At 39.1% G+C, this 24150-nt stretch overlaps 2 protein-coding genes across 6 annotated transcripts in view; both read left to right on the forward strand.

The window, feature by feature from the left end:
- Positions 1-10730: 10730 nt before the first annotated feature.
- Positions 10731-15324, forward strand: eomesb (eomesodermin homolog b). Its single transcript, XM_004078035.5, has 7 exons — positions 10731-10950; positions 12015-12689; positions 12789-12943; positions 13209-13330; positions 13625-13783; positions 13936-13997; positions 14112-15324. The coding sequence occupies exons 2-7, from the start codon at positions 12175-12177 to the stop codon at positions 14881-14883; spliced, it is 1785 nt and encodes a 594-aa protein (XP_004078083.1). The 5' UTR covers positions 10731-10950; positions 12015-12174; the 3' UTR covers positions 14884-15324.
- Positions 15325-16029: 705 nt separating this feature from the next.
- LOC101167318 (ankyrin repeat and IBR domain-containing protein 1) overlaps positions 16030-24150 on the forward strand; it is a 37520-nt gene continuing 29399 nt past the window's right edge. The window contains exons 1-3 of one of the 5 annotated variants that reach the window (XM_011485051.4): positions 16030-16229; positions 20148-20362; positions 21366-21666. In XM_011485051.4, the coding sequence (XP_011483353.1) occupies positions 20175-20362; positions 21366-21666 (489 nt within the window). In that variant the 5' untranslated portion in view covers positions 16030-16229; positions 20148-20174. Of the gene's footprint in view, positions 16463-20075; positions 20363-21365; positions 21667-24150 lie in introns of all 5 variants that reach the window. The other 4 variants (XM_011485053.4, XM_011485052.4, XM_011485050.4 and 1 more) reach the window with 4 other exon arrangements.

A 24150-nucleotide genomic window follows, 5' to 3' on the forward strand; every position in this document is an offset into this window, starting at 1 on the left:
TAAAGGAAGCTGAATGGCTTCCTTTTAGGTGAATATAATTTTTGGGGGAGTATCATAAGTAAATATTATAAAACAACTGAAAGAAAAGTTATTATTTTATCTTTGTGAATCAATTTGAATGTAATTATGACAATTTTATCTAGAGCTACCCAAGTTTTAAAATCTATAGTTGTATTTCAATAGGGAAAATAACTATTGCTGATAGTGTTTTTGCTTTCCCTGGCTCTGGTTTTGTTGGCACCACCTGAGCAATGTCAGTATGCATTTCCTTTCAAGCAAGTGAAGGGGTCTGCCACTGTGCCACAATCTGCACCCACTTCTCAGGCAGGCTAAGCCCTTTGACACCACCGTTTTTAATTAAAATTACATTAGGAGTAATCAGCCAGAAGAGTTGTGGACAGAGGTCAAAGGCAATGAGGGAGGGGCCGAAATAGAAGGGTTCAGATGGGAGGCAGGATTGAGCACTTTTAGTGGTCTCTTCTGCAAGGCTTACATGTTTTTTGTCATCCAGTGACAGGATGTATTTTTTTATCTATTAATTACAAATAAGACAAAAACAAAATGACAAAAACCTACTTAAATGTGTTTTTCTCAAGTACAAGGAAAGGTTTCCTGTTCCCTTCTCTTTTTTTTCCAAACCTAGGTCCTTTAATGGTCATTATGAATTAAAATTATGAATTAAAAAATTCTTTTTTTTTCTAAAAGAAGATTTGTCTAGCTTTCTTCCTGCATCTGCAATAGCAAGCCCAAATGTTAATATAACTTGTTTTTTTCTGAGGAACGGGAAGAGGGCTGAAGAGCAGGGGGCACAAAAACCCTTTTCCTTCTTGCTTGAGGGGCTCTCGATGAGATAATTATGAGCTTTATGAAAGTACGCAGCAAAAAGTAGACGAAACCCACCGAAAGAATGGATAGAGAGCAGAGGAAAATTACTTTTTCCCTCTGCTTTCACTTTATGGCCCTCCCCTTCACAAGAGAAGATACAGCAATGGTTGGAGGAGACCTTCTTCAGGAGGCTTCCTGTGGCTTTTTGCTGTGAGGCAAAGAGGGACCGTCCCTCTTGCGCGTCCTCCATTCATTAAGGCGAAACACCTTTGACCGTTGCACAATGACCAAGTTTTCCCTCATTACATGGTCCATAATGATGAAAAGACGAAGAGGACAGAAATGAGGATGAGGAGAAAAATAAAAATGAAGACCTCACCATTTGAATAGAAGTTTGGTACAAAACCACTAGCACTAAACAACACCAAAGAGAACATCTTGTCTTTTGATCAAGTTCTTTCTTCATCTCTCTTCCATCTCTCTGTCCTTTTTGCTAGAATATGATCCTCTCTGGGCTTCTGTACCTACGTTGCCCACACTTCTCTGAGTGTCTGAATGCAGTTGATTATCAAAAAGGGAAAGTTTGTACCTGTTGAAAAGCTATCCTTGGTTTTTTTGGCTTGTTAATGCCAACAAAAAGCAGCCAAAGCAGATGGCCAGAGGACACCACATGCTGCGGAGAGCCTTTCAGACATGTCCCTAATAAGAATGCAGTGGTGAGAGCTCCGCTGAATGCATGCAGGAGAGAGGAAGATAGGTAGGAAGGAGAAAAGAAAAGAAAGGAGAAAAAAACATCTTTTTACCTCTTCATCTATAATTACTCCAAATGAAGAATAGGCTCAAGAAATGGTCTGGGAGACTTTCCATTATGACATAAAAAAGCCTGTCGAGCAGGAAAGGCAGAGCACAAGATCGATAGTTTTTTAATGGATGAGAAGAAAGAGAAGTTTTTGTAACATCTTAGAAGTAACCATGTATTTTCTTCATTGTGTGAATGTACGCACACTCAAATAAAACCCCATGTGTTGCAAATGCACTAGAGCATTGTCCAAACATTCATACATCTATATGGATTTCTCTTATGCACTGCGCCATCAGTCCCTCAATCAATATTCTTTGGTGCTCTATCAATTTTTATTTTCTGCTCCTGCTTCTTAACTTTCACATAAAGCAGCAACCTTCTTTTATTTCTCTTTTTTCATAGTTTCATAGAAATGGACACCTAAAATGGTCAGAGGGCTTCTCTGTGTCAACTCGGACGCGTCTCTCGGGCTGACAGCGATCTGGGAGTTTCTGATACTCTGATCCAGGGAGAATTTTCATTTTGTGCTGAAAATGGCCTGTAAATGTTTTAACACAAAAAAAGAGAACTGTCTGCGGCATAGCATTGGAATAGGTCATGCACGGTGGAGTACTCTTCTTCTTGTAAGGCCCTTCACACCTTAAAAGAATACAGAAGTTTGCACTGCAGTGGCGCTCTCGCAGTCAGCAAAGTGTTGCATAAAACAGAAATATGTGTTAAAAAAGAGAGACTGTGGTTTTAGACATGGGTATTTTTGATCAGACACCAAATTGTATCCGAAATACCAAGCTGAAGATGGAATTTTGATTGCTTGTGAGAAAATTCTTTTAACTTTTTTTTAATTCGTTATTATGATTGACATTTAATCCTCAAATTGTTAGGCTTCCTTGTTTTGTCAAAAAATTTGATTTAAAATTAGTCTAATAAAAAAAAAAACAATGTAACAACTGGATTCACATTTTAGCCTGTTATAAAATTTCAAGTACAGTAATGTTGTCCACTGGCTGCGTTTTGTGTGTGTGTCTGCTCGTGTGTGTGCGTGCATGTGTGCGTAGGTGTGTGTGTGTGTGTGTGTGAGGCATTGTGCTAAACTGAGAAATCGGGGTTAGCTGGGGCTAAAATGACCGTGTGCAAGGTTAAAGTATACATCTGTCCATTATTCACCAAAAATCCTCCCAATCTATTTATCGAATAAAGGGCATGTTAATTTTCGAAAAGTATTAATACTTACAAATATTTAACTGCTTTAAAATGAAAAATGTAAATTTAGTTTCAAATAAAAAATGTTAGTTTTATTTTTATTTTTTTTTCTTTGGTTTTTCATTTTTGTTCAATTAGTTACTTTAACATTAAGGTTCAGCATTAAGTAGATTTTATATTATTCAGATTGAAACTCCCCTCCGCCTAGTTTCTTGTGATCTCACTTCTTAATTTGCTGTAACAATGCCTGAAAAAAAGTTCTATTGAGGGTTTCGGTTTCAAAAGATCCTCTGAAAGTTTGAGAACTTTTTATATTATTTTTTAGGGTGATGTATGTTTTTAAATATCTTTAATAAATTATCTCTAACAATTAATAACACTAACAATATACTTATTATATAGATAGAGAAAATAGCACAAGAAAGTACCCCAGAACTGTGTGTGTTTACTCACTTCATACTTATTTAGTAAATGGTTGTGTGAGCAGGGCTTTACAGGCAAGCAGTCCACACCTATGCAAGCGCTGAAATATAAACTGAAAATAACCACAATGAAAATAAGACAATAGAAAAACGAGGGGGACTTTATCCAAGAGTTTTATGCATGTACAGCTTTAAATTTACAACAATTTTTTTAAATGTTCTTCCACTGCTGGTATTTTTGTCAGCATTAACCAACTCGTAGTTTTTGAAAAATATCTGATTTATTTTTTTACCATCAAACACTTGATTTTATTTTGTAGTAATACAGTTACTATGAGTAATACAGCATTTGGTGTTTCTCTGTTTTTTTCGTTTTTTTCCTTCAGACAGTTTCTCTTGATTTACGGTAACACTATTCTGTCATAAGCAATAAACACACATACCGTGCAAAGAAACCAACAATGCAATTTGTCAATTAATCCTCTCCTCAGTGACCCATGTTTGTCTGCTAATGACCCGATTAGCACACAGATGAAGATGATCTTAACCCCCCACCCACACACACACAAACACACACACACAAACACACAGCAGGTCTTGAACATTCCAAAAATCACGAGTCAAACGTTCTTGAAAAATAAGGAAAATATGTATGCAATCTTTAAACAGTAACTGAACATACTGGTGAAAACAAAACTGCATTTTGTAGATTTTTATTTGCTACTCGTTAACATTTTTATTCTGCAAGAAAACAATGTGGATTTGATGAACTGGTAAAGTTGATACTTCTGCTTACCGTACTATAATTAAATGAGATACAATTTTTTTCTTTTGGATTGGTTGAATAGAGAAATTTAATATTTTGAGCTTTTAATGTTTTTTATCTGGTCATCTGGTTTTTATCCTCCTGAGAACCACCCCATTAATTTATTACCTCCATAGAATTAATTTTATCATTCTAGGGAACCAAACATCCCCATTATCGCACCCAAAAGCATGAAATATTGGAATAATAATCATAATGGAAGGGCCAGGATGTCCTTATTTATGCACACGAGTTCTTAGAAGAGAGCTTCACAAAAGACTCAATCTAAAAGCTCAAGTTTACAACAGAAGACCTAAATGAATAGGCCGGTTCTCCGGATGGATGGACAAACAGACGGACGGACGGACAGACAGGTATGTGAAACATCTTTTTCATACACAAAATCACCCTTTCTCTCAAATGTTCACAAATATGTCTAGATCTGTGATAGTGAGCATCCTTTGCTGAGATAATTCATCCAACCTTACAAGTTTACCATTTCAAATGCTGAGTAGATGCATGATTATTGCACAAGTGTGTTTTAGACTGGCCACAATAAAAGGCCACTCTAAAACATGCTATGTTTTTTTAAGGGATCTGGGGAAACTGCTTGGTATCTTGTGTGACCACCATTTGTCTCATCAAGTGTAACACTTCGCAAAGAGTTGAGTGAGTCCATGGTCAAAGTAGAGTTATGGTGTGGGCAGGCGTATGTTATGGTCAAGGAACACAGGTGCATTTTAATGATGGCATTTTGAAAACACAGACATGACGAGATCCTGAGGCCCACTGTTTTGCCATACATTCAAGAAGAACATCTCCTGATGGTGCAGCATGATAAAGCATGGCCCTGCGTTGCAAGGATCTATACCCAATTGTTGGAATCTGTAAATATCAGAGTTCTTGCATGCCAGCATACTCAACAGACATGTCAGCCATTGAGCAAGTTTGAGTGCATGTTGCTCTGGATTGGTGTACACAACAGTGTGAACCAGTAATACCCAGCAACTTCACACAGCCATTGAAGAGAAGTAGACCAACATTCTACAGACCACAATCAACAACCTGATCAACTCTATCCCAAGTGTTGCACTGCATGAGGCAAATTGTAGTCAGTCACACCAAATACTGACCAGTTTTCTACGTCCCCAGAACCTCTCAATGTAACAAAACCGCACGTTTCAGAGTGGCCTTTTATTGTGGCCAGTCCAAGGCGTATCTGTGCAATAATCATGCTGTCTAATCAGCATCTTGATATGGCACACCTGTGATGTGGCATGGATTATCTCAGCAAAGAAGTGCTCACTATCACAGATTTAGAAGAATTTGATTAGTTAACCAGCTCAGTTTGGATCTTTTGTTGTGCTAGACAAAGGTCTGTAACTCTCAGAGACTCTTGTCTTCTTAGCCTTTACCAATTCAGAGGGGCATTACAGCATTCAAACTTCTAAACAAATCTGATTAATTAACTCTTGGGCTTATAGCTCTGAACCATAAAGAGCCTGCAAATTACCTTAGGGAAAATGATCACAACCACGGAAAACAATAAATTAATCAATGAATCTAATGAAGCTTGCATTCCATTGCTAGCATTTTGCTACAACTCTCAGTCAACTGTGGAATAACAATGCAACAGAAGAGGATCATAGATAAATTGGTAATCACAATGTGATACCGTAGTCAGCACATTCCCATTTGAGAGAAAAAAAAGACAAGCAAGGGTCCTGTCTTTCTGCTAAGAGAGGACACAAAGCAGAAACTATTTTTTCCACCTCACTGGAGAAAGGGACACTCATCTAAAAGGAATATTTTTGCCTGCATCTGCTTTCATGACATTCATAGATATGCTAAATCCATTAAATCTCCATGTTCTCTCTATAAGGAAACCACAGGAGAAGTAGAGTGACAGAATGAGTATAGTGCATTATTATGACAAATACACAAACCATTTAGGTTCATTAATCCATCTCCTTCAAGAGTTTTAATAGACTGAGAAAGGTAGGGATCAAATGGAACAATGTCTAAGCTACTGTAGTTGAATGTTAACGTAACGGTCCCTAGTGGTTGTGGTGATTTACTATTAGTTAAAGGGTATTTTAGATAACTTTTTTAAACAAAACTTTAACCTTTTTTATATATAAAAAAAGAAAAACTTGCGTGTTGTGGGTCAACATCCCACAACACATACACACAACACAGTTGTTATGCAATTCAGTGCTATTATTTTTCTGAGGATCAGTTTGGTCTTCTGAAGTCAGGAGCTCCTAAATGTGACCTAGGAGCAAACTGAGGCTGGCTGCTGACACTGGCAGATTGTTGGGCAGCAACTCTTAACACTACAGATTGGGTGATAATAACGAGGGAGTGATCTGAACAGACCTCAATTGGCAATGGCCAGCGACTTCAAGAAGTTCCTGTCAGATGAGTGATCTGAGAAGTTGTGGGTCTTGGCTGGGTTAAGCTTCTGTGGAAATAAATTTCTTGTTTTGAATTGTAATCAGCATGAATTTGGCTAGGCTTCTTCTCTTTAATACAGTACTTTTAGCATTAGGTCACAAAGATTACTTCAGAAATTACAAATCTACATATCACCTGAAAATTGCCAATGCAGAACCTGCATTAACTTGATTATTAAAAAAATCAAAAGAATCTTTGTTTTTTAGCAAAAACAAACTTAGATTTTTTTAAATAGACTTAAAAACAGCTTTTCTTCAAATCCAGCTTGCAAACCACTTGATCTTAATGAGACTATAGTAAGAATGAGGGTTAAACTAATAGGGCTTCATCCTGTGTTTAGAGAGAGATATTTTCAGAGATAGCCATCCAAAATAAAGTCATGCTAACAGGATCTCATTAGCAAATGCAAATGAGAAGACACCCAATGTTCACAGAGAGGCAGAAGTGTATCTCCATGGGATAGCTGGAACATGACAGTTCACCAACTGCCCCCACGCTGAGCACCAAATGTGATGGTCCGCTCCTGCTGCTGCTCTTAACAGGATCTCGGACTAAACCATAAATGTAAATCAAGGGTAAGACACGTGAACATGGGTGGCGTGGGGCCCTCACCTTCCAACAGAGTTTCCCCCAGTTAGAAGGTTTCTTAGCCAAGATAAATATTGAAATACTATGACAATATTCAATGTATATGTTCTGAAATTATCTCATAAAACAAATCTTTGCTTAATCCCAATGCTTAAAACGTATCTGTATTTAATATGTCTTGTCCCAGTTGGAGACATTTGTAAGTTTAAGTAGATCTGATTGTAAAAGTTGTTTAACATGAAAGTTCCTGCAGCAACAACTTTTCATGGATGCTGCATATTTTATGCAGTGGTATGTAATTACCAAAACTTCAAGATCAGTGTAAAAATTCTTAGGTTTTCTCATGAATTAAATCACATGTCTTAAGTAGATCGTTTTCCTGCATAATCAGCGTGGACAGTTTGTTTAGTCATGGATTGCAAAAAAGCTGGGCCAATATTCAATTAAAGTGATAATTAATTTGGTTTGCAGGTCTGTAAGTTGTAGAGAGGGTGTTTTGAGAGGAAGTGAGAAAGTCGAGCTCTCCAAAGCCAATCACGTCTCCCTTCTGCAGGCGTGTCCGTCGTGACATCACAAGCTATGCTGAGCTCCTGGCCTGGCTCCAGACCAACAGACTTTCAGCTTCCAGCTGAGTGGCAGTGTCCGAGGGCAAGGGCCGCAGTGACCAGGTCACCAGCTTTTTTCTTCTGCCTCCTGATCGCCGCAGCAGGGGGGTTGTGGAGGGTTAACTGGCACGGTGGCAGGTTTTCAGATACAGCCCTTTAGACGTGTCAAAAAGCAGGAAGAGCTACAAGAAGCTTGACTCATGAAGCAGAGATGGGGGAGGCTGTTTAACATTGCGCTTGCCCAATAAACACACAGATACAGATAAGTGCTAAGCAACCAAATGCTTTTAGTGCTTTATTTTATCTTTTTTCTCTGAAATGTATAACGGACACACACAAAAACAGCACAAGAGCTAAAAAAGAATAATTCAAATTATTGTAATTATTTATCACAAATGTATTTGTAGCATTATTCTCATAAGGAGAAGACATTTATAGAAAATTCATATTTAAAACTGCATTTTTGAGTATGTTTATTCAAATCGTTATGTATTTGTCACATACAAACCACAATCTGCAGACCATAAGCTCCCTGCTCGTTTCCATTAGGAAAAACACAATTGTGAATGACTAGATCCACGTACGTCTTCATTGTCCTTATCTGAGCTGCCATCTAACTATAGATAGCTCCAAAAACGCTCGGCCGGGATGGCGATAAATAATTATGAATAAAACTGCTTTTTAAGTCTTCCTGTTCGGGGGATTATGATGTTTTCAAAGGAGTTATAAACGATTGATTTGATAAACGTGTTTGACTTTAGTGCAAAGAAGTAAGCTAGACTGTGATTTTACTGACAAACCACCTCATATCCCTGAAATCCTGGATTTTTAGTAGTTAGTATAACTGGAGGGGCTTCACTCAACCAAACATAATTATCCTGTTGGAGCCAAGTTTCTGTTAAGGCTAGTAGACTAACTTTGTTATCATTAAGTTTGCAAACCGATTTTATGTTTAACTTGAGAACCTCTGATTGTCTCCGTTAGGCGTCGTTAGCGGATAGCCGCTGGGAGATCCACGTGTCTAACTATATAGGAGCCAATGACCAGAGTTGACAGTTCAGTGGGTGTGTGAGAGAACCTATTTTTGTGTTTTGAACAATGCGTCCATCCCACCGGTACAACCCAGTCTTGTGTTTTCCACAGTTGCTGGGGAAGCGCCGGGGCGCTAGCTAGATTAGCTCTTGTAGTGCGGCCCCCGCTACGAGTAACAACCTGACTAGCTGGCTCAGCTTCCATTGTGCATGACTGACTCAACATCTTTTCTCCTCATTCTCAACGCTTAATTAGGTCTACAAGACAAAAGAAAAAAAAGCATCCTACTAAAACTATGCATGGGAATTGCCTCTTAACAGTAAAAACTTGATTTACAAATATAAATGATCTAGCATTGTTTTTCTTTCACTACTTCTCGTTTATATTACTTTTACAAAGAAAACATCTATAACTGACAGTCAAAAGACTAACCTGCAATTGATGCCACAAAATCACAAGTTTTGCCCAGAGATTTGCGAGAGGGGGGCTTTCAGTTATTGTTCTCACCTCTGATTCACGTCTTCCCATTCAAGTGTTTATGATATGTGTCATATCTATAGCTCATAAAGAAAAAGAACCTATGCATTTAAGAGTTTGTAGGGTTTCGTTCAATTAAAATGTAATCAAGCACAACTTCATTCTATGAACTCAAGGTCTGTGTAACTGATTACAGCAACCAACGAGTAAAAGTTTGTTGGAAAACAAAGGACTAAGCATAAGCAGCGGAAACATACACCTGATTCAAAACAAATTTCCTACCAAAACCACATTCACACAGAGCTCTGTGAATTTTCAGACTGCGTTTGTGAGTCCCTGAAGAGATGCAACAAGTCGCTTACTTTATCAGGGCCATCAGGAGGAGTGTATTAGCCGTAGACTGCTGTTCAAATAGTTTTGATTTGTCTTGTTTGATATGGTTCATTTCGGAGGGGGGGTGGTGGTTACCTGCCTCACTAATCTCCTCAGCAGCTTTGTCATGGAAATCTTTCTCAGTAAACAAGCAGCAGCTGAGAATCGTCTGGAGTTGAGAGGAGAACGGCTGTTTAAGCCATTGAAAGGTGTGCCATTAGCACAGCAATCACGCAGAAATCTGTCTGACTTTGAAGCAGAAAAGACTTTGGTGGAAACGGGCTGATGGGAAATAGCGCTTTCACACAAACTTCAGAGAAAGATCATTACTATGGATGTGAGTCGGAGAGCATGTTGGACCAAAAATGAGATGTTTGTGCAAGTATCTGAAATAATGTGGCATTACGGGGACTGGATGCCCTCTTTCTGAGACTCTTCCATCTTCTGACCCACTTGAACTGATATGAAGGATCAATAATCCATAAAAGAGTTGACTAATTGAACTTCACATGCACCCCTACAAGAAAGCACTTTCTTAAGGTATTTTGATCTGACATTATCATGTTATGTGTATTTGTATTTATTTATTTAAGGGTCAATGTATACAACGAACAGCGTGGAATGCTCTAAAAATTGCGAGAGACTGTAAATATGCAGGATTGTAACCCAGGCTACGGTAATTTCGATCCTCTGTCCCGTTCTGATCATGGCCAACCACCAAGAGACACATTCATAACGTGAAATTGCATAAAATAAAATGACAGAAAATTAACACAACTTAAGTTACATTAGTTTATATGTTACTATATGAGCTACAAATGGCTTTTCGTGTGGATAATTGTGCCTTGACAGTAGATTTTGACACTGGGGTGCATTTTTAGCTGAAAATCTGAACAAATTGATGTACAAACACCAATATGATTGTTCAAAGATAGCAACATTTTACAAAGAAACGTGTCTGCAACCTTTTGGGTCACCCCAAAGCTCCTATGGAGAACTATCCGCAACCCGATGGAGTGTTTACAAAGTAGGATGCATTTGTGAACATGATGGGATGAAACAGAAGGCAGTCTCTGTGATCCGGAGGATCCCCTGCCCCTCCCCTGCCGATCGAATCTGATAAAAAGGGGCTGCTCTGGGTGCGTCATGGCCACAAGGAGGGAGTGCGTCTCCGCGCTCTGATTGGCCCGCCTCCACGCAGCTCGGCCTTTATTCTGAAACACATATTGCTGAGCTCTCTACCCAAAACACAACATGATGTCACAGGCGGGCACAGGACGGACGCAGCGGGTTCAAGTCGTTTAAGAAAGCAGGTCTTGACCCCAAATTAGAAACGGATACTGCGGGGGGGACGAGAGTCGCTTGGTAAGTTCATGCAATTTCAAATATTTAAAAATGAAATGCATATAAAGAATTTAAAGCTAAGACTTTGATGAAAATGTCAATAAATAAAACACTAAATAATTTTGTCACATTTATAGTATTTTCTTGCAAGTTGTATGTATTTTGTATTTTTTATAATGATCATTTTAACCATGTTTACAAATGAACTTTTGGCTATGGCTCTACCTTTCCCCTGTTAGTTTTTTTTGGTTAATTTCGTTTCTCACATCAGACTGTCTGATCCATGAAACATCACAGGTTTCTTCAAACGGAAAAATAATTGGCCGTTTCCCATTTTTACGCACAGGCTGTCCCTTTGGGACAAGGTGCAGGACCGCAACTGAACTGAATGAATTCGAATTCATTAACTCTTAATGATAACAGGATTATCTATTTCTTAGATGGAAATCGTATCTTTTGTTCCCCCCCCCCTGATATAGTCAAAGACTGCAAACAAAAACGAATTTATCATCATTCGCTTTTAGAAAATGCTGTTCTTCCAAATTTGCAAAAATGTAAGGATTTTGTTTTGGAAAAAAAAATAATGTCAAGATTCTAAATTTCTGGGCTGGTTTTGAAAGCGAACAAGCCACGAATTTCAAGAGTAGTGGGCGAATTTTCACTTACAGTTTCACATGACTCCCTTGCCCCACAAATCTGTGCATTCCTCTTCAGGTATGTCATCTGATTTACAAGAAATGGCCCCATATATACAAAATCCATTTCTAATATCCTAACAGACTGGAGGTCAACGGATCTGATGAGGTGCGCGCTGAACAACTGATGTTTACACAGTGTTTGTTTGGTCATATATCTGAGCTAGTTTGAATCATAATACATTTGGACCATCAATGAAATGTAAGAGAATTTTCCTTTATAATTAAACTGTAATTTAAAAAATAGAATTAAAGATGCAAAATTACGCCGTCCGTTTTGTGCGTAATTCAAAGTGCGCACCGTCGTTGGAGGCCTGAAACTTGTATTTGGACGTTGGTTTGTTTTTATTTGATGAAGTCATACTTACCTGACCTTTTTTCCATCAACAGTCTTCAGTGGATGCTCAAAGAAGAGGCTGTTAACAAGGGACACCTAAGAGTTTTGGTAGATTCTTCCTGTGAGAACGCATCTCTTCTGAAAGAAAAAAAGGCACCTTAATTGGGACCCAAAACGCTTATAATTTACTTGAGAAGCGCAGGAGAAGCAGTCATGCTCGGCACTGAAGCAGAAAACAGCTCATACTCCACAAAAGAGACGGCGGACGCGAGGCGCAAGTCTCCGGCCGCGGATGCAGAGGAGCCAGGCAACAGGTACGCAGAGCAGGGGATGGGCTCCGAGCGCTACTACGTCCCTGCCACGACCTCTAAGCAAACCCCCGAGGCAGCGAACCCCTGCTCTTTCATCCCCTACACCGCCAGCGGGACCATGTACGGCCCGTCGAACGCCGCCAGGTACTCCTCGTCGCTCCACCTGGGCTCCGTGCTGCCTCCAGCAGGGTTCTCGTCGTCCTCCGGCGGGCGCAGTCACTTCGGGCCGTCCTATCAGCTCGGCCAGAGTCCGGGCTGCATTTATCACCCGTACACCGGCTCGGGGCCCGCTCTCAGCAACATGACGCTGCCAGGCGGCGGCCCCGGGGCCAGGGCCCAGGTCTACCTCTGCAATCGGCAGCTTTGGCTGAAGTTCCACCGGCACCAGACGGAGATGATCATCACCAAGCAGGGCAGGTAAAGATAGGAACAGCATATAGGTTAAAAAAAATGACAAGAACAAAAAAAAAAAAAAAAGTTATGAAATTTATTCTTGTTGTTGTGTCTGGATTGCAGGCGGATGTTTCCTTTCCTCAGTTATAACATTACCGGTCTGAATGTGACTGCGCACTATAACGTGTTCGTGGAGGTGGTTCTGGCCGATCCAAACCACTGGAGGTTTCAGGGGGGCAAATGGGTCACCTGTGGGAAGGCGGACAACAGTGGCCAAGGTACTGAACCAAGTTATAAATATTTACTATTTTTTATATATGTAATATTAATTTAAGAGGTATTTAGTCTGAATAGTTGTAGATGCAGATCATAATTTTTTAAAATAAAAATACAATTATATTTTAGACACCAATAATTTATGTAAAAAAGAATTCTCTATAGATAGAATTTTTTGGGGGTTAGAGATTTAAAAATGTGAGTGTTAGTCGTGCATTCTTATTCTTCGGCTTGTTTGACATTAAAATTCCCGTTTTTACACTAAAGGGAACAAGGTCTACATCCACCCAGAATCTCCAAACACGGGGGCCCACTGGATGAGACAAGAAATCTCCTTTAGCAAACTCAAACTGACCAACAACAAAGGGACCAGCCACAGCACAGCGCAGGTATTGTGGTTAAGAACGCCAAGAAAAAAAAAGAAAAGAAAAAGAAAACAACCTTAAATTTCACTGAACTATAGGTCTTATAATTTTCTTTTAACATCAATGTTCCTAGTTGTTTTAGTCATTTTTCCACATAAAAATATAGTGAAAAACAGAAGATTATAAAATATTTTCTTTATTTTTCTCTCCCACACAACATATACATATTTAGCATTATTCGTTTTTTTAACAGTGTTTTATTTTAATAGAAAGATTAAGATTTGTCTAGACTTTTCATTTTACAACGTCTTTTTGTAGATGATTGTTTTGCAATCACTGCATAAGTACCAGCCACGGCTGCACATTGTGGAGGTGACGGAGGACGGAATTGAAGACATCACCAGTGACCTGAAGACCCAGTGCTTCACCTTTCCCGAGACCCAATTTATAGCAGTTACTGCCTACCAGAACACTGATGTAAGGAAATACATCCTTCTATACTCTTATTGTTTAACTTTTTTTTGTTAGCAGTATACCTCTGCACCTCTGTTCCCACTTTTAACAATGTGTTTCACATCTTGTTATAGTACTTTTGATTTTTATTCAACTGTTTTTGTGTTTTTTCTTAGATTACACAGCTGAAAATTGATCACAACCCTTTTGCCAAAGGATTTAGAGATAATTATGACTCGTAAGTATTGGACTCTACATTATTATTTAATAAATACTATCCTAGAAGTTGAGATTAAATGTTTTTAAAACTCAGCAAAACTCATTTAACTGCTTAAAAATTTTTTTTTTAAAGGATGTACACAGCTCCAGAGAATGACCGCCTAACCCCATCTCCAACTGACTCCCCCCGTGCCCACCAGATTGTCCCTGGCACCCGGTACACAATGCAGCCCCTCTTCCAAGACCAGTTTGTCAACAATCTTCCCCAAAACCGCTTCTACAACTGTGAGAGAGCAGTTCCGCAAACCAACAGCCTTCTTTCGTCTCAAACGGAAGACGGCACATCACAAAGGTGGTTTGTGACCTCCATGCAACAGGGTGGAAGTGGAGCCACCAACAAGCTCGATCTCACCCCCTATGACGGGGACTACTCAAACTCCCTGTACCCGTACGGCATCAAGTCGCTATCCATGCAGACCTCGCATGCTCTTAGCTACTACCCAGACGCTCCTTTCACCACAATGTCGGCCGGGTGGAGCACAAGGGCAGCATACCAAAGAAAAGTCACCCCCAGTCTGCCATGGTCTCCCAGACCTAGCCCTACTGCAAGTTTCCCTGAGGACTCAGACAAAGTTAAACCGCACACAGAGGAGGAAGTGAATGGAAGTGAAGCCCTAATCAGCTCTTGGACTGAGAGCCACCCTTCAGCCCTCTCGCCAGACAAGACTGGTTCATATTCCATGACTTGCAAACGGCGGCGGTTGTCTCTTAACAGCACAAGTACAGAGGACTCAGCCACCAAGTGTGGGGACCTAGCGTCCCCTGCCACAAACAGCTCCTACAGTAAAGAAACTCCTCCATCCAAAGGAATGACAGCTTACTATCCCTTTTATAGCAACCCCTGAGTTTTACTTCCGAGAAAGGGCCTCATGTCGTGAGTCGTTCACTCTCCACTGTTATTAAGCATTGTTTTAGATTTGGAAATCTGAGGAACCTGTTGTGGCAATGGCATTCAGCTTTTTCCTTGGAAAAAAAAGAGGTCTGCATTTTAAAGATGGATGTGACCTTGTGGAAAAGTATTTTATTATTTGTTCATTTAAAAAAAATGTTTTGGCTGTAGCATTTGTGGTACCCTCATTAAAAAGGAGAACATTGTATGTCTTATTGCCACACACACATTTATGCATCTACTTTGACTGTGAGATTATGTGTTTACAGATTATTTATTGATGGGCTGTTCTTTAGGAAACGTGTGCACTCTTATAAGACAAAGAATATGCTGTATATAACTTCTCTGCAAAGGTCAAATGTTTGATAATAAAAAGCTTATGTGTTCCATTGGAAAATTGTTGTTTATTAATTAATACATACATACGTAAATACATTCATACATACATACATACACACATACATTACTGCAATAATTAAACTACATTTCGCAAAAGGCTCTTTAGTGTTTTGATGAAGCACGTGACCCTCCGGTGAACCATGCGGTCTAAATGTGGACTGTTGTCGCACCCTAGTGGTCTTACTTTGTCATTGCAGCAACAGCCTTGTTCATAAATGAATTATTGACCATCGACAGGCTAACGGGATATTTAGGCAACCCCAAGAGTTTATGGCAAAAGTTAAAAAATATTGGTGTGTCTAAAATAAAGTGGTTAGCCTGTGATGTTTTTTTTTACTTTGACTACTTCTACCTTATCTAGGTTTTTCAAGGTGTCTGAGTTTGAATTACATATCTTATTTACAGCATGTTTTCATAAAATTTGTTTAAATAAAATTGAAAAATGACCAATATACATGAAATAAATGACTTGATGTTAAAATCACTAAAAACCAAAATTGTTGCCATTGAAGTATTCACAGTGGTGCAGACCTCACATATTGAGCACTTTAGCAAGTAAATATATATTTTTAGCTAAATAAATATGTAATTTGTTAACAAATATATACTTTTTTTGTTAGTGAAAATGCTGCAAATAGTTTATATTTTTAAAGAAATGTTAAAAAAAAGCGTTTTCTTTTTTCCTTAGCTTGTTTCCGGGCTCGAACTCAAACCTGGCAACCCGACCGACTGGCAGCTCCGCAGAGTTAACCGTGTTGAGAGAAGATATAGCAGCACCGAGCGCTGTTTAGGAGAGTTGCCTCACTTAACGAGGACAAAAACACTGGATTTTCTTTTTAAAAACCTCACAAGTGATAGTTATACCACACTGGCTGTTCCACGTTAGAGACATGTGCAGTTAATGTAAGTCTAAATACTTGCCAGTCTTTATTTCCAGAGTTTAACAACTGTTCTAGTTAGCATTAGTTAGCTTGCAGAGTAAGTAGCTTGCTAGCTCCGCCGCAAACGCATGCACTGACGTTAGTCAACGCACATGCTAGCGTCACGATGTTTTTGTTTTTGAAAACATTGCTAGCCAGCAACGTTGTGTTTTTGTCAAAGGTGTTACACCATGTGTTCAGCTAACATTTCGTAAGGTTAGTGATCGTTGAGTGTCTCTGCAATAGCATGATGATCATGATGTACGGCTGCTTATTTAATAAGATACAATGTTTTTGAGCAAAAATGAACATGAAGAGTCCCATGCAATACGATATATATAGCCAGGAAGGCCTTTGGGTTAAATGACAAAGTAGTTATTTTTTTGGCTAGCAGTTTGATGGTTATTCTTAGATGCGATTGTGTTCGGTAGAGAATCGTTAACTCTATTAGTAAATGAGTTAAATAGTAACAGACTGTCATCCCCAAATAGCACATCATGACTAATCACTAAATACCACTTTGGACAGTGTGTTATCTCTGTTTTTGCACTTTTCTTAGTGAGACGCTAACTGTGATTTATCCTGTGATTGTCTGCAATGTCACGTCTGTCCTCGCGACACCAACTTGGCACCCAGACTCACTGGATTGTAAATTGGTCCATGAGGTGCACTTTACACCTTTTGTTGGCTTTTATAAGATGGACATACCGTTCCTATCGTGCATAAATATGGATGTGTTTATTTACAGGTTAGGATGACAGTGTCATAGAACTATGCACACTAATATAGTTAACGTGAACTCTTGACAGCTTGCTAATCTTCAAATTTCTTTAAAAAACACTATTAAAACGTTTTTTTTTTTACTTCTAAGGTTTCTCTATTGGTTATCTAATTTCACATTATCATACAATTATTAAACTAAACTCTATAAGCAAGAACATGACATTTGTATTAGTTTTTAAGAGGATTTTGCTTCATCTTAAAAACACTAAATGTACTATTTAAATAGTGTAACGTTATGAATTGTTTCTTGCTAGTATTTTTCTTCTGTTGTGATGCTAACTTTGCAAATTAGAATGATAAGATATTTTGATGGCATTTTATTTACCCTTTGACAAAAACGTTATAATTATAATTAAGTTATATTTAATATATTTTATTTTGTAGGGAAAACGTTTTACAAAATAAAGTTGAAATTGAGGTATGGAAAAATAGAATAGAATACTAAAATATATAAAAGGTATGAGGTGCAGAAATGTCAAATAGCAGTGCAGATGCCAAAAAAAAAAGTAGACTGACAGAAAGTTAATATTTCTTTATTCATCTTTGCTCTGTGATAGGGGGATGATTCCGTCTGATGGTTAAACAATCATTGATGTAATTTTATGGCAGCACGTCTTTTGTTTTCAGTGCCTAAAAGGTGGCATAGATAGGATAATAAAGACCCACTCTGATGAAAATCATTTTTTTTTATTCTTTAACTTGTTTTTTTTGTGTTTTTCCTCATGATGGAGGACATATGTAAAGAACATTAAGCCTAAAATTGCATTTCTGAGTATTTCTTTATTCAAATCCTGAATTAGGAGCAGACGCAAAAATGCAGTTGTTAAAAGCTTATAGTGTGACACAGAAGCTGCAAGAGGCGGGTCACAAGCTCCTTGTTCTGCTTCATTCTGATGCATCCACCTGCAGACAAATTGATCCATGTACGTCTTTGTTCTCCTCGTCTGAGCTGGTATCTGGCTCAAACTGTACGGCTGGATAGCTCCAATATGGCTCCTCATTTTTGTTGCATTTGTAATGTTGGCATGGAGGTGTGAAGGGCTGTAAGCTAGCAGGAGAAAGTGTAAACAAAGCTATGATGGGAAATGAAGGCAGGCTCACTTCACGCCAGCAGTCCCGCCCACAAGTCAGAGGGAAATTGTGATTAAACTACCACCACTCTGCAGATACTATGTCCTAGAAAACAACAGTCTTTTGGAGGGATTTTGCCTAAAAATAGCATCATCATAATTAAAAGACTTAAATATATAAAAATATGATTGGAGTGGGACATTAACATTCCACCTCCTGACTTTTTTACTAATGAAAATATATGCCCGCTGTATCATCAGGCAAGTAGTTGAATGTTGGTGTAGTGGTCAGCCATCCCACCTCACAGCAATTAGGTTTGAATCCTGGCTAGGACTAGGGCTGTGACGATAACCTCATCACCGCATCACCGCGGTGATGAGGTCATCACCGCGGTGATGATCCCATCACCGCATCACCGCACGTTTTTTTTTTTAAGTTTTGCATATGGCGCGTGAATGGAGCTATAATAAACACATTAAACACATTCATCTTTCCTGATAATTGACTTTTTCCACTAGTCCTGCGGTTAACCGCGACACCGCGCCCCCTCCTGAAAAATCCGACACTGTCACAGCTCTAGCTAGGACCCTTCTTTGTGATGTTTGCATGTTCTCCACATGCATGCATGGGTTTCCTCTGGGTACTCTGGCTTCCTCCTACAGTCCAAAAACACGCTTCATAGATTAACTGGCGACTCTACACATGGTCCCTTAGGTGTGAGTGTTAGTGGTTGTTTTTCTTTGTGTGGACTTGCAATGAAGTGTCCAGGGTGTACCCCACCTTTGACCTTCAGTGACTGGCTAGGCTCCGGCAACCCCTTGAGCACAAATGGGAATTTAGCTGGCAGAGGGAAGATGATCACAGCCTGAAGGTTTCTTGTTCTCTCAATAAGTTTCCAAAACTGTAAATGGCACATAGATATACACTGTGTATCTTGTGGAAAGTTGTGTAGTTGGTATGTGGACTTAAAAAAGTTTTGGAGTTCGTTGAAGCTTCCTTTTTTTTCTTCATGTCCAAAAAAATAATTATCATTTAGTCATTTTAACTTGAACCCCTCAGAATCCCCCCCCCCCCCCCCCCTCTCTTCAAATTCTCTCATAGGAAAGAAGTACTCTGCATGCTTTCATGAGAATGAATGCATCCACAAATCCCTCCCAAACACATATTTTGGTTTATCAAACAATTTTCATGCTTTGACTGCCAACATTCTTCAAGCTGATAAAAAGTCCAAACCTCAGGGAAAAGTGGTCGAAGCATGCACCAAAAATATTCCAATTTCGTCCATGCTCTGTTATCTATTCAGAGAAGCTTCCACCCAGAACATCCATCTTAAGAGAACAGATTAATATGTTACAAATTAGTAAATGTAGGATAAAATCATTGCCTAGCTACTAAACTGGTTGGCTTTCTTATTTAGAGCTGTTTTAGTTTATTTTGGTTTCATGACAAGGAAATATACAGAAGCTTAAATGATTTTTGTTTGTTTGTGGTTAAATACAATCCACATGCTGCTAACAAAAGTGCGATACTGACTAGTAAACAAATTCTGCACATTGCACTAACATTTCTGAGCATGTGGTGCTCTGGTGGAAGCGGAAGGAAAGGATCACCGCATGGTCTTCTCTATGAAAGGATGGCGTGCTCCATAACGAGTCCTGGCCTCAGTGGGACGGGCAGCGTTGGCATAAAGAGGTGGAAGCTCCTGGTGATGTAACAGGAAGTCTTATCATTTTCGCTGTGTGAGCTATGTGCTTTCAATGTTCAGTTATTTAGTTAAAAAAAAAAGCATATAAAAGCATAAGGAGGGGGGTGACAATGCCCCGATGACGCGTACAAAGACGCAGGTTGCAGAGAAGCCCGAGCAGCCTTGAGGATGGAATTCTTGTGACTGGTTCTCTACTGGCAAGGCCTTGCTGGACTCAATAACAAGCACAAAGGATTTAACAGTTTTCTTTTTCCTCCCCCCCTCCTTTAGGACATGCAGCACGCTGGCGTATTTGACTTGAACAGCTTGAAAACGACTTAAAAGGCTGCTGTGTCTGTCCAGGCTTGAACTCCCCGCGTTGGGGACGAAATGGGGAACACGGCCACCAAGTTCCGTAAGGCTCTCATCAACGGGGATGAACTGCTGGCCTGCCAACTGTATGAGAGCAACCTGCAGTTCAAGGAGGCTCTGGATCCCAACGCTACGTATGGAGAGTCCTACCAGCACAACACTCCGCTGCACTATGCTGCTAGACACGCCATGATACGCCTCATCAGGTCAGGTTATGCCTCACTTCCAAGGGAACAATCAAAGTAAATGTCATGCATTTTTCGACTGTGTAAGGGGAACATCGGGGCTGTTCGTTGAGGTGGTAATCGCCCATAGTCTAGTTCTATGTCCCTTTAAGCAAATAGCTTAACATTTTAGCACTCTGCAAATGGTAAGCTGTTCTTGTTTTAAAAGAGAAAAATGTTCCTGTTTTGTCTCTATATGTCTCTGTCCCATCTGTCCCTCCCCATAGCCATCTGTTCTCAGGAATGCAACATGCTGGGTTGGACTAGAATGAGATTCCAGGAGCGTTCTCTTTTTCTAGCAAGCAGGGTTGAATGTGCTGCTTCTTAAAGGATCACAATATTTTCAGTAGTTGGGATGTATGCAGTCCTGCCTGGTTTAAAATGGTTTTTGAAATGGTATTAACGATATAAAGATGGACTGATATAAAATACATTTTTTTCCGTATTCACATAAAGAAGATGGATTCTAAAGTGTAACCTGGCAGGATTATATAAACTAAGGTGCATTGTATTTTGACTCTTTATCTTCTTAGTCTTAAAGAATGTGTTTATTATCACGTACAATGTGATACTAATGGTTTGCTACATTGATATGCCTTATATAGTGACATTTTTAATTTTTTTCTTCCTAAAATATAAAAAGGTATTTGAATTATGATTATTTAATGGGCCTCTACATGGGCATTAGAGGTTATTTTACAGAGCACAAGTAAAATAAAAATTAATGTATATCGCAATTCAGTTTTTTCAGTGTAATTTTGCATACTTTATTTGTTTTCTACGTCCTGATTGGCTGTTGACCATGTCAATCAATCTCCTTTGTGCTATGTATACATACAGCCTTATAACATCTATAATCCTACTTTGGGGAATTCACCCATCATGGGTTATTTTTACAAAACCGATGAGATCATTTAGGAAACCTGCACTCTGGCTATACACAATTCTTGAATACTTACCTTTTTTTCACATTTCATTTCTGTAGGCCATTTCTCCTAAACAAAGATGGCAATCCTAACAAGCGGAATGTGCACAATGAGACGTCTTTGCACCTCCTCTGCATGGGGCCCCTGATCTTGACCCCCGAAGGGGCACTGCAACCGAGGATCTTGCGGCCATACGAAGATGAACAGCGCAGAGCAGAATGCCTCCAAATTATCCTTTCGTGGACAGGAGCAAAGTTGGATCACGGACAATATGAAAGGGCCGATGTCAATGCCTCTGACAACAAGAAGAACACTTGCCTTCATTATGCTGCTGCCTCAGGCATGACGACTTGTGTTGAGGTGAGGTTACAACACCACGTAGTCATTAGCACCTTACAACACAAATAGATGTTTAGAAAAAAAAACTGTTGTGGGCTAAAATATTTTATTAATGAGGCTATTCTTTTAATTACACAATGGAAATAGTTTAAAGTCAAATGTTTGTGATGAAAGAATAGTTGTTTTCCAGATAAATACCGAAGATGCACAGTGCCAGTACCTGTTCAAAAAAAAAGAGCTAAATTGTGTTTATTAAATACATTTTGTTCATGCAATTTTGTTTTCATATTGCAAAGCTAACATAGCCTTAAGGAGAACATTCATGTGCAGATGCTGAGAAAACCGTAAAATAAAACCCTGTGGTGATGACACTCCATCATCTTGACACACCAGCAAGTGTGTGACGGCCCCGATACGCTGGTCGCTTCCAGTTTCCCTCCTGCAGCCCTTCTTTTATTTTGGTAGTCGCTAAGATTTTATTAATATTATATATTAACTTTCTTTTTTCCGATTCCCCTTCCCTTATATGGGTACTGACGCATATACATTTTTATTTGCTTATATTTATTGCAGCATAATCATTTGTTGCATATTTCTGATCCAAGCGGTGCATTTTAAAATCTATACAAATTTGTGTTCTATATTAAATAGCGCAGTCATGCGATTAATTTTTTTGTGCGATGAATTAATCCTGACCTGTGATTAGTTAATCTAATTAATCTATTTTTAAGCTAACCTAATGATTACTATGAAAGGCCTCATTTTGAGGTATTTTCAATATAATTTGTGTCATTGTGGCTCAGTAAAAGATCAAAATACAACTAAAAAAGTGGCTTTTTGAAGTTTTGCTTTTATAACAGACTTTCAACCATTACTTTTACACCAACAAGGGGAATTTTTAACTCATTAAAAAAAAAAACCGGTATGAACAATTTTCTGAGCAAACTAAAAAAAAATTGACCACGAACTTCTGATTGATATCATAGTGCATGTTGACCTACCTTATTCCACAGCTTACCGTCCAATGCGATCATCCCTCCGTATATACCATTAATTTATGATAATGAACACGTCATCTGGCTTTAATCCGTACATTCATGCAAGTAAAAAATTAGTTTATTTTTGACGACACAACAGTAGTTATATATTAAAAATGAGATCAACCCACTAATTTGTCTGTCATCATTGAATGTCGATTAATGGGATAATTTGACATCTACTGTTAACAAATGCAGATACTTCTGTAGACTATCAAAAAGTCTATAATTGACATAAATCAGCCTTTCAAAGACAACAAAACAATGAAGAAGAAATCAAATTTAAAGTTTGGCCTTTGCACTATATTTTTTTCTGCTGTGTAGCTTTGTGTTACACATTTGTGGGAGGCAGAAAACAGTACTTCACACACCCATTTGACATTCTGCTTCCTGATCTACAACTTTTGTCTCCAGTGAAGTTGGTAACGTGAAAATGCAGGCATCACCCCAGTAGTTTAACTGCCTCAAGAAATTTGGTCCAATTTATGTTTTTTTTGTAAAAAAAAGGAAAGCGTGTCCCGACTGATTAAATGATTGTGACTCTTGACAAAGCAGCTTGGTGAGCCTGCAGGCGGATCACTGATGGACACAATGTGCCACTTCAGTCTCCAGCTGGATGCTCGATGAGAGCTATTCTAAATGTGGATCCTGTAGTAGCAGCAGTAGTAGCCCATTTAGACAGCCTAGTTTGAGAAATGAACTCATCATTTTAGCTGCATCAAATAGCACCTCTTAAACTAAAAGATAGATGATATCTGACAATCAAACTGATAGTTCAATTGATTAAGTGATTGATTTTTGGAAGATTGGACCAGATTACAGTTAGTACTGGCCCAGTTTGGAGAAGAAGATGAGGATGAAGCTAAGCTAACAATAAACCAGAGCACGGTAACTAGAAGAGTATCTTTTTCAGTGCATAAACTCAATGAAAATGTCAATGTGCTTCAGGCTTACATTGTGTTGCATATTTGTCTGCTGCATTTGCTTTACATTGGACAGTTATTAAAGTCCCCACTATCTGTCACACACCTAGGTGTGCGAAATTTGTTCTCCGCATTTGACCTATCCCCTGCGGGAGCGGTGAGCTGCAGACACAGCCGCGATCGGGAACCATTTGGTGGCTTAACCCCCCAATCCAACCCCTTAAAGCAGGGAGGCACTGGGTCCCATTTTTAAAGTCTTCGGTATGACTCGGCCTGGGTTTGAACCCAAGACCTTCCAGTTACAGGACACTCACACCACAAGGCCACTGAGCTGGTCATTACACGTTTAGAACCGTAGGGAGGCAGTGTTTCCGCATGGCTGCAGCAGGTATACAGAAAAAAACAAGACAAAACTATGGCGTTTATAATGTTAAATTATTTGAAGATTGATCTCTGTCTTAAGACCCTGTGACCCAGTTTAGTTTTTGTTACATACTTGCTACACTTAAAAATGTAAATCTAAAAAGGTTTTGTAAAGAATGGCG

This window comes from Oryzias latipes, chromosome 16, assembly GCF_053564925.1.
Source record: "Oryzias latipes strain Hd-rR chromosome 16, Olatipes_Hd-rR_3.1".
In the NCBI taxonomy this organism is placed as follows: Eukaryota; Metazoa; Chordata; class Actinopteri; order Beloniformes; family Adrianichthyidae; genus Oryzias; species Oryzias latipes.